The sequence below is a fragment of the Ambystoma mexicanum genome, chromosome 1p (assembly GCF_040938575.1).
Source record: "Ambystoma mexicanum isolate Mex_15411 chromosome 1p, UKY_AmexF1_1, whole genome shotgun sequence".
Classification (NCBI taxonomy): domain Eukaryota; kingdom Metazoa; phylum Chordata; class Amphibia; order Caudata; family Ambystomatidae; genus Ambystoma; species Ambystoma mexicanum.
The window spans coordinates 263,536,849-263,551,568 of NC_090921.1; the positions used below are offsets into that span (position 1 = coordinate 263,536,849).

Here is a 14,720-nt window from a genome sequence, read left to right on the forward strand (position 1 = left end):
AGGGGAGGGGGTCCAGTTAAACCCTCCCATCCCCAACCAGAAATCCTAATATCTACCATGTCCCCCACCCCCAATTCCTTGTGGGACACCCAACGTTCTAGTTTTTTGCACTGCATGCTGAGACGTGTAGGCCCATACTTCCAATGGAAAACAAAAAAAACAACCTACAAGTCCAAGCATGCAATGGGAGAAAAAAAAAAAAAAAAAAAAAAAAAAAATCAGGATTATCTCAAGGGGTTATGCATGGAACTGGGAAACATGGCCGATATGGTACCTTCACACCACCCATGCCATATTCCCTTGATTAGATCCCTCCAGCCATCAAGGATGCAAGAGAACACCCAGCTATTACCGCCTCTTCCCCAACTCACACCAAGGCTCCAGAGAAGCATTCAAGAAGAGCAATCTGTCACCAGAAAACTTCACCTACACAAGCCGCTGCAGGTACAGCAAATCTGTTTTTTCAGAGACCCTACACCACACCCTGAAGGAATTCTACATTCAGACCTTCACCTGTAACAAAGCATCTGCACATTCAACTAGAGGAGCATCAACTCCCTACATTCACAAAACCCTAAGGAACAGAATGCAAGGGTGAAGCCAAAGAGACGTGGAGTAACTGCAAAAATAATCTCTTTATTGGAAAAACAATCAAGACTTCCAAAAACACCTTACAAAAGACAACCCTTGTTCTGCTTCAGTTGGCTTAGAAGGGGTACCTTGCAATCAATGCCATTAACAATCACGTGGACATTCAACGCCCAATCCTCAAAGCAAGGGGTAGAGGTGCTACTTCAACCTGGGAAAGCTGCCTCCAGCAGACCAGGCGTTTGCAAATGTCTAGTCCCACACATGTCAATCAGCGTTCCAGTCCCCTTGCTTTCTCCGAAGGTAGTTTTCTTGTGGCCTAAATGAGGACAAGGTGCTTGCTTTCTGGTATTCCGTAGAGCGTCTTGTTCGCCTCAAAGAGTTGCACAAGTTTCTCCAAGTAGATCTTGTGCAGCTGGTCCACCGACTCACGGGATGGGTTTGAGTTCTTCTCCACCGCTATGGGTTCCCCCACTAGAAAGATGGAGAGAAGGAAACAGGTGGGTGAACACTAGCTGAACAAACAGGCAAAGACAGTCATAAGAGTCTAGGATCTCTCGGATTCTTCATACTTGGGTACCTCATCAATAGCTATAGCTTCCAGCCAGTCCTAATGCACCAACAAAGTCAATGTGTGGGGGTGGGGCAGGGTTGGTGGAGGTGCAATGGGGCAACTGATATGGCGACAGTGTGGGCAGTGGGCCGATTGCCTACACACAAACTTCCATTCACTCTCAATGTGCTTTGGGGGCAGTGTGTGGGTGTACTCTGTGTAGTGAGACAATGTGTGGCGGTAGGGCAGTATATCTGGGGGTAGTGCAATGTGTGCTTGTGGAGGGGTCGGACTGTCAGGAGGTGGATGTTGGGTGTTGCATGTAGGGTCTTTCTGGCTGTGTTGCGGATATGTGTACAGGGCAGTGTTTGGGGAGGCAGTGCATGTGTGTGATTCTAGCCAATGTATGCAAAGCAGTGTGTGGAGAGGAAGTATGGGGGCTCTACACGGAGGCAGGGGAGTGTGGGCAGTATGCAGGGGTTTGTGTGGTTGTAGAGTGTACATATGCGGTGACTAGAATCAGTGTGCGTGGGAAAGTGGCTGTGTGGTGAGTGTGCAGGGGCAGTGCATGTGTGGGGGGAAGTGGAAGTGCATGTGCATCTGCAGATTGGTTGCTTACCCACACACAGACTAAGTTCATGTTGGGGGGAGGTGGGAGCAGTGTGGGTGCATTGTACAGTATGTGTGCGCACACTGTCTGGGGGCTATGTAGGGCAGTCTGGGTTGGAGAATTGTGGGTGGGTCAGTGCATGTGTGGGATGAGTTTGGAGGGGCAGTGTGTGTAAAGGGTCTGTGCATCTGGAAGAAGCAGTTGGTGTTCGGGGCACGGTCTTCAGGCGGTGTTTTTGGGGAGCAATGTATGTGGGGCTACAGTGTATGTGTGTTTGTTGGGAGGAGGTCATCTTCAAATCCTGTTGCATCATCTACAAGGCGGTCATCCTGAAGTCCCCAAGCTGCCTCACTGAGAGTCAGCATCTCTGGAGGCCTACGATCCACCAGAAGTAGGGAAATGTGCAGACTTAAATTATGACAGTGCAGTAAGAAAAGAACCAGAAGACAAGCCATCTCTGTCTATGCTCCAAGACTCTGGAACTTCTTCCCTGCCAACATCAGACTTGCCCCATCAGTTCTACAGTCTACCCGACACTCTGATCTGCTCCCAGTCTCCACCCCAGTTGCTTGTACATCCCTTGCTGCCAATTGCCCACCCTCCCCGGTCAGCTCCCAGGTCCATTTTTCTGCGCTTCCCTCACTGTGGTCTTCACCCTATGATTGTAAAGCACTCTGTTGCTTCCTGGAGCTTAGTCCGCTCTCAATAAATATAGTAATAATAATGTCCAAGTGATGGTGCTAGGACTGGTCTTTCAATTGGAAATGTCCCATCATGCATAAGAAAGCCTGTGCTGCTGATAAAATAAGTATTTTGGCGAGTCAGTTATGGGGATCGCTGCAGAGCCATGGACGCAGTCTGTCTACCTGTGACTTGGAAATGGGCAGGGATTGAACCTCAGAGCCCAGCAGATTGTATATTTTTCTCATGCAAAGAAATAAAAACCCTGAGTCTCCAACGCTTTGTGATCCTTTGAACCAAGATTACGCACTTTAGAAAACACAATAACTAGTGGTAAGGTGTTACCAATGCGATATTACACTGCATCAATGGCTACATTAAAAAGTACAGTCATCTGTTATTTTGTAATCAGCCTTTCACTCTGAGTTTTTGTATTTTGGAAGATAAGGAAGAGTGAGTCAGAACAGCATCTTGCTGTGTGTATGGAAAGGCAAAGTGCAGGCAGGCCATGCGTTAAGGTGGACTGCTGCTAGAGTCGGACTGGGACAAGAAATGCACCCGGTCACCCAAAAAGAAGTGGCCCGACCCTTGACCTCTAATAACATCACCAGAAGTGATGTCATTTGACCCCACCCCAAAGTGACATCCCGGGAAGTGATGAAATACAACCTTTCACCCCTTGGCAAAACAGGAAGTAGCATCAAATAGCATTGTTCCTAAGTACACTAAATGACAGTGAATCCAAGCAAACGTCCAAGGCCAAATGTTAATGTTATTATACAGCACTTACGCTTAAGCTCTTTTTTTATGAAACAAATATGCATACAGTATCACCCAATTTTGAAGAAAAAAAAGAAATTGAAAATGTATATATTTTTTCAATTTCTTTTTTTTTCTTCCAAACCGGCCCAGGCATAGCCAGAAACTGGCCCCACTCCCCAGGAACGATTTCGGCCCGGCCACGGCTGAGGGGCCAATCCGACCCAGACTGCTGCTAGCCAGGGCCGAGTACCGGCAATCCTCCAAAACATAATCAGATGCAGCTCTGCCAATGTTACCTCGGACCCCCCACCCCGCACGACCTTAGACCTGAGCACAGGTGCAGAGATCTTAACTGGGTGTACTACAAGAACCCACACTCAGGCTGACTTGTGTGAATCATGACCATGTGATGCTGTGATGGAATGATGTGCATGGAAGCTGTATAGGACAGCCAACACCGGACCCCCAAAAGGTGGAGCTCTCCAAATGCATATATACGACTCATGGTCTGCAGTCATTTTACTGTTGGGGTGTTCGTACATTGTATGCTCAGAAGTGTTGCAGGCTTGAGTCATTGCCACAAATGTCATGACAAATGTGTGCCAATTCTTGTGTTCCCAAAATGCTCTTTGATTTTATGCAAATTAGCGTACATTGGCTCCTTTTGTCCTCTCCGGTTTCACATGGGTAAACTTCATGGCCTTTGGAATATGCATAGGGGCATATTTTAAAATGATGTTTGCGGGCCACCTACACCTCCCTCACGCACTCACTCCCATCTGAGACAGCAGTGTGGTGAATATAGATTACAATGAAGAGGTTTGCTAAGGCAAATTCCAAGGGGCGACTTCCCTGGGTTTACCATACATGGTGCAAAACTGGACCCCCACCTTTAAATTCATCCCAAAACAAATTCCCTGCCTCATATCAAAGAGCGGATTAAGCAGATCAGGGATAACACCTTTCACAGAGGCCGGTCTCTGGCCAGCAAAAGCCCATTGAAAGTGGCACAGCCTTTAGTTTAAGGAGACTGGTGCTTTCCTGGGCAGTGTGTGCATACCAACAGTCCTTCATTGTGGCTTCATACTGTGGCAACATCCTAGTTAAAGCACTGGATCCAAGCGGTTAATTGCTGCAGAATATCACGTGACAGACAAGTAGCATGTTAAACCCTAAATGAGCACTTCCAAAATGACCCGTGCCCCTTTGACAAAAAATAAATAAATAAAAGGATTTACTCACTGATTGCAAGTCAATTAGTTTCTCGCGCCCTATATTAACAAATGCTACAGCAATTTGTTTGGAAACTAAACGAGAGGGAGCTTTGTTTACAGTTTGCAGACAAGATCACCCGAGACAATGCCGACCCAAAATGCATGTTTGCAGAGCCTCGATGTATTGTTTGGGACAGGCTGCTATTGACCAAGCCAGCTACCCGATCCCATTGTAGAAAGGAAAGTAGGAATGAGTGGCATGGTTGCATGGGGGAGATTTATTCTGGCGACATGCACAATTGTTTTTGAGCAAGCCAGGGGTCTCCTGACAAGACTCCCCTTGTGGGCATGTGTACTTCTCATGGAACTGGTGGCCTACCGTTGTTGAAGGATAATAATTCCAGCAGGGCCTTTACAAGGCGAGGATCAGGAACGCGGTTGTGGCTTTCATTCGTAGTCCCAGTCTCATTTAGAAATGCGGCATCCGCGTTTAAGGCCCGTATGGTGTAGGAGAGCGCGACAGCCGCCGATTGCTGCTTTCTAGGTTTATGGATCATTCAAGAAAGGTTGACAGCAGTTTGAATGATATCTGGAGCTAGTGCACGCAGGGCCGCCATTAATGTGGGGGATACTGTGGCAAGCCAAATGCAAGCAGTATGAGAATTATTTAACGTTGACCTTCAGCGATATCGAAATTGGAGCACTGTTTGTTGGGAGGGAGTTTACGTCAAAAGAGTATTGGTGTTAAATCTGATTTTTATAAATATGAAAGGATGCCGATAATGTGATTTCTGAAAAGGGGTCTGCTACTAAGACCCCCCCCCCCACTTTCAAAATGCTCCATGATATGATAGGTTATTTATAACGTGCTTAATACCCAGAGGTTTAAGCGTGGACCGGGTATCGAACCTGTGGTGCTCAGTGTCATCTTGCTTCCAAGGTGAGCACGTTGCCCCTGAGCTATCCTCCCATGCCAAAATTATAATGAACACAGGTGCCTTGATGCAACCAGTCTAACAAGACAGCACCCATAATGTGGCACAGAGCAGATCTGACTGCTTCTGGCACAGGGACTACAGGCAAAAGTAGCAATTTAACTTCTGCGCCTTCGATGTACATTTTTATGATTAACTGCCTTAATCAGTCTAGGGGCAGCTAAAACTGCAATTATAATCCATGCCTTGTTCTGGGATGGTGACTGAAAAGAGCACACAATTAGAAGCCACACCAATCTGATATCAGAACCTTTCCCCAACCCACCCATCCAGGGCAAAGAAACTACAACCAGGCACCTTTTTTTCGATATTATGACTGAACACCGGAAGAAGTGGCGTCATTTGACCCCCCACCCTGAAGTGACATCACGAGAAGTGATGGATCATGACCTTTCACCCCTTAACAAAACAGGAAGTGGAATCACATAGCATTGTTCCTAAGTACACTACCAAAAATATGGTTACGAGATCACTATAATGTGATATGCATTTCATACAAGAATGGATCACCACCATATGAATCATTAATATCAGTGTGAATAGGCCCAAATTAGCAAATTACTGTGAAAGCATGTGATTTCCAAGGCCAAATAAGTGCATGTGCTGTATAATAAACACATCATTAAGCACTTATTATAGAACAATTATACATACAATATCACCTAACCTGTGTTGGTACTCAAAAATTGACCTCAGAAGGATGAAGGGCTGAGTTGAGGTGTTTGAGAACGGACTAAAATCAGAGACTCGCCCCCCCCCCGATGTGTGTCTGAAATAAACCTTTAATGAGTCTAGCAAATATATAGCTCCAGAAAGACAAATTAGTCATTCCTATTCTTTGTTATTTAGGGTCATTGCTCTAAGTGTTGTAAGAAAGCCAGCCACTCCAGAAACAAAGAACCACATGGCGCTGGACACAGCCCAGGAGCTTACATTTTTTTTTAAAGAAATATTTTTTTTTATTCTTTTTTTTTTTTGGCGGGCGGTAGCAAGGGAGACCGCAGGGGTCCCAACTGCGACCCATGGCTACCTCCAAATGACGTCCCTGGATTGCACCCCTTATAGCGGGCTTGATTTTGACCAAACCCTGCGGCATTCTGCCTATAAATGTGAAGGAGCACAATGTCAGTGTCAAGAAAGCGTTTTGTATGAAAAAGGCTGAGAAAGTTTATATACACACACACCTTATACATGAAGTCATTGGCTTTTGCTATTGCACTCCCAAATTCAGGATGTCCACCTCAACTCACGCAAGCTTTTTTATCCGGTCAGATAATTTATATTGTGATACTGCTTCACAGGCCATTCGTTATGGGTTCCTACAATTAAGTCATTGCAACCCTTCAGCACCCTTTACAATAAATACATTTAAAAATATATATTACTAATTCACAATTATATATAACTCCAAAACTAGACTTACAATGTGGATTGAATCCTAAATTTACAACAAAGCTGGACACTGGGCCTTAACAATATGGATACAACAAGCCAGTGTGCACAAACTGAAATACCATCCAATCTACACATAAAACACAGACACAGTCATAGAAACAACCCAGGCAGTGGACCTTACCCATACGGATACAATAAACCAGGTCACGCAACCAACCATCTGCAAGCCAACACACAGATGCCAGTTTCTCCTAGTCCTGGACCCATCCCATCACTCTTCCCTCACTAACCAACCCGGTCCCTTTTCTTGCAGAGCCACGCGAGTGCCTGGAGACTGCCCCTGGATGGTATAAATCAACATAACTATTGTGCCTTGTTACCCCTGGTTACTCTTTGTGACTATAAATGAGAACTTTTTACTTTTAAATCACATTTATGAATCGTGCATTGTATTCATTCCCAACCAAGTTAGAAGACCAGGTTAAAAAAGACTTGAGAAACTGACCACCTTTGTTTTTTTCCCTCGTTTTTTTAGTAATCCAACATCTTGCCTCCGGATTATTGGGCATCCATGGCACTTGGTGCATCATTGATATCTTTCCCTGAACCTCTAGATCGCTCACAACATGCCCAAGTGTGAAGTATGAAACAACCATTCAACCTTGTTGGATCGCTGGTCGACGGACCTGGAGGACAGAATGATGTACAGCTAGCGTGTACGATTGCACATGCTCATTTTGCAAGGTCCGTGTTTGAACCTGAAGTCGCAAGTTCCACTGACAACAAAGACTCAACAAGGAGGACCGATGGTTTTATACCACGCATTGCGGCATAATTTGAGAGATCTAGGTGCTCCTGGTGAAAAACCACTTGGAGGATGATCTAGAGGATTGGAACAGGTAGGTCAATAGGATGTAGCATTTTTAAATTATGCTCTTACCTTTTCTCACAGTTTTGCACTTTGACTTTCATTCCTACGCACAGCACTTGCAGCAAATCCCTCCATAGTAGATGTAAATAATTGAGTGTTATTTCATCGCATTCTTTAATGATTAGTCACTATACTTGGATCTAATCTCCTAAAGGACTGTGGGCCTCAAAGAGTTGGGCGGTATTCCCCACTGTATTACTGCCGGTGCCATTAGCTTTGCTGCCAGATCCCCGGTGCTATTAGCGACGGATTACGGGTTTGACAGAACAGTAAGTCCTCATTCCCCATTGGGCCCATTCGGGAATTCTTCGTTCCCAATTGGGCTCAATGGGAAAAAAATGTCGGTGCTTCTACTGCCGGCGGTAATAGCGTCAAGTAAATAAATAAATAAACTGAAAAATAACCAAAATCGCTGATTTGTCCTCAGCTCAGAGCTGGGGGTAAATCATGACAAACCTGTGATTTGGCGGACTCTGAAATGCGGCAGTAATCTGCACATTTGTGACCTTAGATCACCACAAGGATCTTATTCCCCAACACGTCCGCCTTTAGTAAGTTTCTAGGACAGTCATCTGGCCTGCCACACGTGGCTGTGGCTTTTTATTCCTGCTGGGTAATCTCCCACAGATTGGGATCACCGAGCAACACTCTTTATTCCCTTTTGTGGAGTGCATGAATCAGTTATGCATGTCAAATGATATTTATACTGTGCACTATCACCACTTGAGTGGTCTCCTGGTGCTCTGGCGGCTCTGAAAAGCAAGAGGGTAGGATGTGGGGGATAAGTTAGTGGTACTGAGCGGGAAAAAACACACGAGAGATGTGATGTTGGAAGCTACAGTTCGGTTTACACTGTTCGCTGAGCGTAGATGAGTGTTCGGTCGAAAGTTACCTGCAAAATGTTTTAACGACTAGGCTGGTGATCTCTACTTATACCTTGTGTGATTTCACAATGACGAGGGATGCAGATTTGGGTAGGTTCCCAAACACCTGATGCGTACCAGGTGGAACCTTACTTTTAGCAGAACCTTAATGCAGAGGGTAACTACTATGCACAGAGCATACAAACCAGCGTGTGTTTCATTCTGAAGGATTGTGCCATTTGGTTAATTGTACGAATATGTTAGCACTTTATACAATGTTAGGAGCCGACATGTGTGGGCACCTAACGCTTAATGGCCTGCGCTATGTGCAGCATAGAAAACGCCCAGATTGCACTTAGTGCACCACCTAAGGAAACATGGATGTCAGCGGCCGGACAGCTTCGAGACAACATTGTGCCCAGGATGAAACGGAGAATAAGCCACTGGACCCCCAGACTGCTCCTGTACTGCACCCTGCACTGCACTCCCCAAAAACATGGCCATTTAAATACAATGCTATTGACTTGCACTTAAAATTAATAAGTAGACAACGTATGATACAATGTTAGGAACAGCAATGAATTTTCACGATCCCATGTTGGTAGTCGTCTAAATAAAGAGCACTCATCTAGGCATGGCTGCCGCAAACGCTTTTATTGCTGCCATAATCTACTGCTCCAACACTTTTGCTCTCCATTGAATGTGTAACAAGAGCCAATAGCTGTCTTCAGTTGGTGAGCACAGCCAGTGGTCGAAGTCGGTGGGAGCGGTGCTCCTCTTATTTTAAAAAGAAACCGTTCCGGAATGGTTGTTTTAAAATACAAGTGTAGGAAGAAGTTGAAACTGCACGGAACGTTCTCTTAAACAGCAGGCGCATGTGTTTGTATTGTGCGTGGCGATGGGGTTCCTGGAAAGGCGCGACAGGTCAGTAGGGAACGTAGGTCCACTGCTTCGTACACTTCAAGCACCGAGCACAGCTCTCCGAGGCCTTTCCAAATGCTCCAGTGGAGCAAAGGGAAAGAGGCAGAGGTGCAAAAGGAGGCAGTTCCAGCTAAACGAAGTAAAGTTGGGTTACAAAGAGTGCCTTGAAGCAACTTAAAGCACTATAGGGAGACGACCAGAGAAGTAGGCACGCTATGAGGTGAAGCAGTCATGTTGCCATATGATCTGCGTAGCGACACAAAGTAGAATATCACCTGCCAAATGGAGGGAGTGCATGAGCAGTTTATGGGAAAAGCTGCTGGCATTACCAGAATAGAAGCTGGCAACATCTAGACAAAAGGCAGGAGTCTAGGCACGTGATGACAACAGCTGCCTATTGGTGTTAGTTCCAGGGCATATCATGTCGGCATCAGGCACCTATTGGATGCTGGTTAGATAGCTCATTGCTTTGGGAATAGGGCATTGCCATGCAACAGGTTGCAAAGCCTGCTTGGACCAAGGAGGCCCTCATCATTTTGAAGCTGGGGAATAGAGTGGATAATAATAAACCTATTTAATACAGAGGTTAGCAGTGGCCCATCTATATGATTCTCATGTATATAATGCAAGTACAATTCCAGCATTGGGAAAGCTTTTAATTACAAACATCAATTTGATCCGGTGTTGAAACAAAGCAAAACAGAATTCAGGCGTGAAAAAAACGAAATTGTAAAATTACCAGTAATGGAGAGACATGAAGCACTTGCTAAAGTCAAGTGTAGCTTTAGGAATTGGACTAGAGGAAGACAGGCATTCATGTATCAAAGAGACAGCGAGAATATGCTAACTTGATTGCAAAATACCAGTATAGCGCAAACTTGGACCCGGATTAATAACAGTGAATACAGCAGACAAAGTAGTTGCCAAATTAATGGGGTGATGGAATGGCAATGGCGGCAACATTTTATCCAACTATATGTGGATTCTGATTTTGACACCTTAAAACATGACCATCCTGAGGCTGATCCATGGGCTCTTGAAGTTCAGAAACAATAGAAGATCGAATATAAAGATCTAGCCTCACAGGAGCAGCGGGTCCAGATGGCCTGAGCAACAGTATGTTCAATGCCCATCCTAAACATTGATCTACGATACTAAATACCATCTTTTGAAACATTATTATAAATGGCTTAGTACCTATTTTTTGCTGTAAATCGATAATCGTACCGATTTTTAAAAAAAGGTGATCGATCAGTACCTAATAACTATAGGCCAATAGCATTGCTGGATGCACCAGGAAAGATTTTTACGCGACTAGTCTTCAGAGATTTTAATGCCTGGACCAACTTGCAGCAAAAATGTGACCCAAATCAGACCGGCTTTATAGCTGGAATAGGAACCATAATCAATCTATTAAGCCTTAATGCCAATAAGACTCAGGCACGTGTCAGTAAACAACCAATTTACCTTGCATTTGTAGATTTTAATTCTGCATTTGATTCAGTGTCCGGAACACTTCTTAGGACTAAATTATCTATGGCAGGGTGCCCAGTCACACTGAAAGACATCATCTTCGCCTTACATTCGATACAAACTAGACTCCCCACAGAGGGTCTTCTATCTTCTTCGATTTGCACAGCGAAAGGACATAAGCAGGGGTGCATTCTCACATCCGCACTATTTAATGTCTTCATCCATGACATCAAATATATATTTGAAGACGCTGATCCTATTGTTGATGCTTGAATGGGATAACTGTTTCAGCATTATTATATGCCTACGATTTAGTTCTTATTTCCAAAACCCCAATAGGCCTTCACACTCTGCTAAATGCACTAACGCAATACGTTGAAGCAAATCAGTTGGTTATAAACTCAAATAAACCAATTCTAATATATTCACCAAACCAACTGTCTCGCAATAAAACATAAGTGAGACCTGAATCCGGACTTGAGGTGGCAAGTAATTACAGTCACTGCATATATTGGCATTAGCATAGCCACTGAATTTTTTTTACCCGCACTTGAATTGTCTAAGAGCACAGATGTATAATATCAAGAACCAGCATGTCAAGGTTTTGTGAATATAAATCTGCAATGAAAAAGATTGTACTTAACAAGAAAATCTGATATGGAGTAACAATCAGAATTAATTCTTGGTTATGTGGACATTCATATTGTTTAATGGCTTATCATGTATATTATATGCTTTGTTTATGTTGACATGTTGTTTTAATTTAGGTGCAAGGATGCAGTTGTTGATATACAATGATGTTCTCTTTGAAAGACTGAACATGACAGCTCATGAAATATTACTGTTAAATGATAATCAATGTATCTGATGACCGAGAAGGACCATAACGTTAATGAAATCTCTCTTCAGTGGCCAACCATAATAGACGTTCATAGTTTACTGCTAAACGGTAGCAATTAATGCATTTGATGACCGTGATGGATCAGATATGAAGAATCTGACAATTTGTCAAATCGAATATCATGCATAATTGAAGCTCCTGTCGAGAAGACTATTATATAATTGAAACATCACTTTACACAGCCTTCTTAATATACCTTTGTATGAATTTAAATTGTAAGTGATCTTTTTATACATGATTTTTATCATATGTAAAGATTAATTTGGGTTTTATGTTTAAATATCATCATGTGATTTTGTATTTTAATATGTTGTAAACCAATATTAAAAAGTTAATATTTCAGCTAAATAAAAAATATATATAAAAATATGATGCAAGTACAATTCCAAAACTGTAAAATGCCTCGTAAATATTGCTATTGTCGGATGGCAAATGCTGGCCTGGCAATGATGACAGGTGCTTATTATAGGAGGACAATACCTGTAATAGGGTTTGCCAGGATATCCTGCCATACACCCTGTCAAATTATTTGATCTTGTACATGCATTTGTAACACTAGGAAAATGAGGAGTACATGGGCATGCGACCTCAATACCTACAGGAGCAACAGAGGGATAATTTTAACTACAAACACGTCCACATTGTTGGCTTTGTGTTTTCTCCCCTTGCACACACATATTCTTCACCGCAAACACACAAACAAATCATCTCATCTTTCAAACCTTCAATTTTTTCAAATCTCAACTTAAAAAGGCAGCTACAAACATAAAGGATAGTATTGTTTTCCCTACTTATTCAAACTTTTTTCCATGTCACACATGTTCACTCGTCATGGGTGTTCATGCAACAGTTGCATAACGATTTTCAAAATAAACCCCAGTGATGTTCAGATGACATTAGTTACTCATTTGACCGCCCTAAAACATCCCGTGATCAAGAAAATGGGCTTAGTCACCTGCGACTAAACCATAAATGGATGCCAATTCCACCCTTCCTCATAGAATATGCCTTCCTTTGGCCATTTACTTTGGACTTCCACTCCTGCCCCACAACCCACTCCTGCAGGCAGTCTCTGACCTTTTTGCTCAAGCCATTAAAAAAAAAAAACCACCACAGAATGTTGTCCACCACAAGCCCCAACCTTCCATTCTACCATGCAAGTGTTATGGAGCAACTATTACACTGTCTAAATCTGGTTGTCCGGGAACGGGTGGGGTGGGAGAGGAGGGGGGTGTTGGTGTGGGTTGTTTAGCATGTTTGTGAAACTAAGCATGCTTATTCTGGGAGGTAAAAAATAAATAAATAATACATTTAAAAAACCCTGAGCAAAGTACTAAGCCATTGGCTGCATCCTGGGTGGTAGATTGATATGGCCAAGGCAGGAAGGCATCCAGCCATGCATCCAGCTATGCATCCAGCTATGCATCCAGCTATGCATCCAGCTATGCATCCAGCTATGCATCCAGCCAGCCCCTGCCTCGGTCCATGGATTGTGGCTGTCAACATTGGAATGCAAAGGCACGCTGATCTCCTAAGTGGGAGTGAGGTGGGGGTGACTGCTCCCCCCAACACTGTACCATCTGTTCCCCAGGCCTTTGCTGAATATACCTGCCCCTAGAAACAGCCCAGGTGAAGGGTAACTCATTACCCTTCACCAGCCCACAGAAACCCCAAAATATTGTAAAAACAGGGTTACTTTTAAATATCGAGTTATTCTTGGATGGGTGATCACTTTAAGCCAGAAGCCCAGGTGGCTCTTCCAGGGACCATTCCTGGTATACAAAAAAGAAACAAGCGATGTACATCCTCATCCTTGTGTAGAGCTGGGACGCGGACTAGTTTCCTTGTAAACAGTGATTTTATAGGTTTTTTGTTAAGAGTGTTTTTACATGGGACTTCTTGGTTACCAACTCTTCTACTGCGATTACTCAGTTTGCGTTTTCAAAATAGCAGCCACTTCAACCTAGACATCGTCATGCCATTTGTTTGCGATATTACTGTCACGACCCTCGCCCAAAACCCATTCTGGCAAACCCATTGGCCAGGTGGAGTCAGGACTCGGGCCTCTAGAGCCTGGCATCCTCTTCAAAAGCCCTCATGGTGCCAGTCCTGGCGCCGATGGTGCCAGGCTCATACACCATGAACAACAATGTGCTTTGGAACTATTGTATTGTCAGCCAACATGGAGGCATCCACATAGCTTGGTTCCTAAGAACCAAGCTATCCGGTCTAATGTTTTGGGTGTGGGCCTAGGGACTACTTTACCTGGACTATTTAGTTGGGGCTATTTAAACCACACCCGAGCAAGACAACACGCTTCGCGTTACTTTGCAGCTTGCAATGTGACGCTCACCGTGTCCAGCTATTCACTCGAACCTCGGAGAAGCAGAACCTGCAAGGAGACAAAAGGCACATCATTAGCAGCAGCATCTTACCTGCAGTCTTCATCTTTAAACACTCGCAGCTACTGAGAACAGCTTCCTCGAATCTGCACGCCTCACGGACAGAACGACCTGAAAGAGGAAGATAGAGGCAACATTAAAGAAAGCAGTAGAGACATTTACAAATTACGAACTGCTCAAAAGGCTTACCTGGCCGGTCGCCTCTCGGCCGGCACCACTCCGGACATTCCACTCGCGCTGAAGAACACTGCGACCTACAAGGAAGGAAAACACAGGTTAGCAAAGGCAAGACTTTGCAGCGCTGAGCATAGCGCTTACTTACCGCATCATAGCGCTCTTAATGCGCCATCATTTACCAATGGGGCTCAACCAAGCCAGTTTGCCGCCCTGAAGCTCTGCATACCTAAGGGAGAAAAAAACACATTTTAAAC

The 14,720-nt window shown here is 44.2% G+C and overlaps 1 protein-coding gene across 1 annotated transcript in view; it reads right to left on the reverse strand.

Moving 5' to 3' along the window:
• Positions 1–607: 607 nt before the first annotated feature.
• The window catches only part of LOC138568795 (2-acylglycerol O-acyltransferase 2-like), an 89,387-nt gene continuing 75,274 nt past the window's right edge, over positions 608–14,720 (reverse strand). Inside the window, exon 6 of the mRNA XM_069646571.1 lies at positions 608–1,062. Within this exon, the coding sequence (XP_069502672.1) occupies positions 908–1,062 (155 nt within the window). The 3' untranslated portion in view covers positions 608–907. The remainder of the gene's footprint in view (positions 1,063–14,720) is intronic.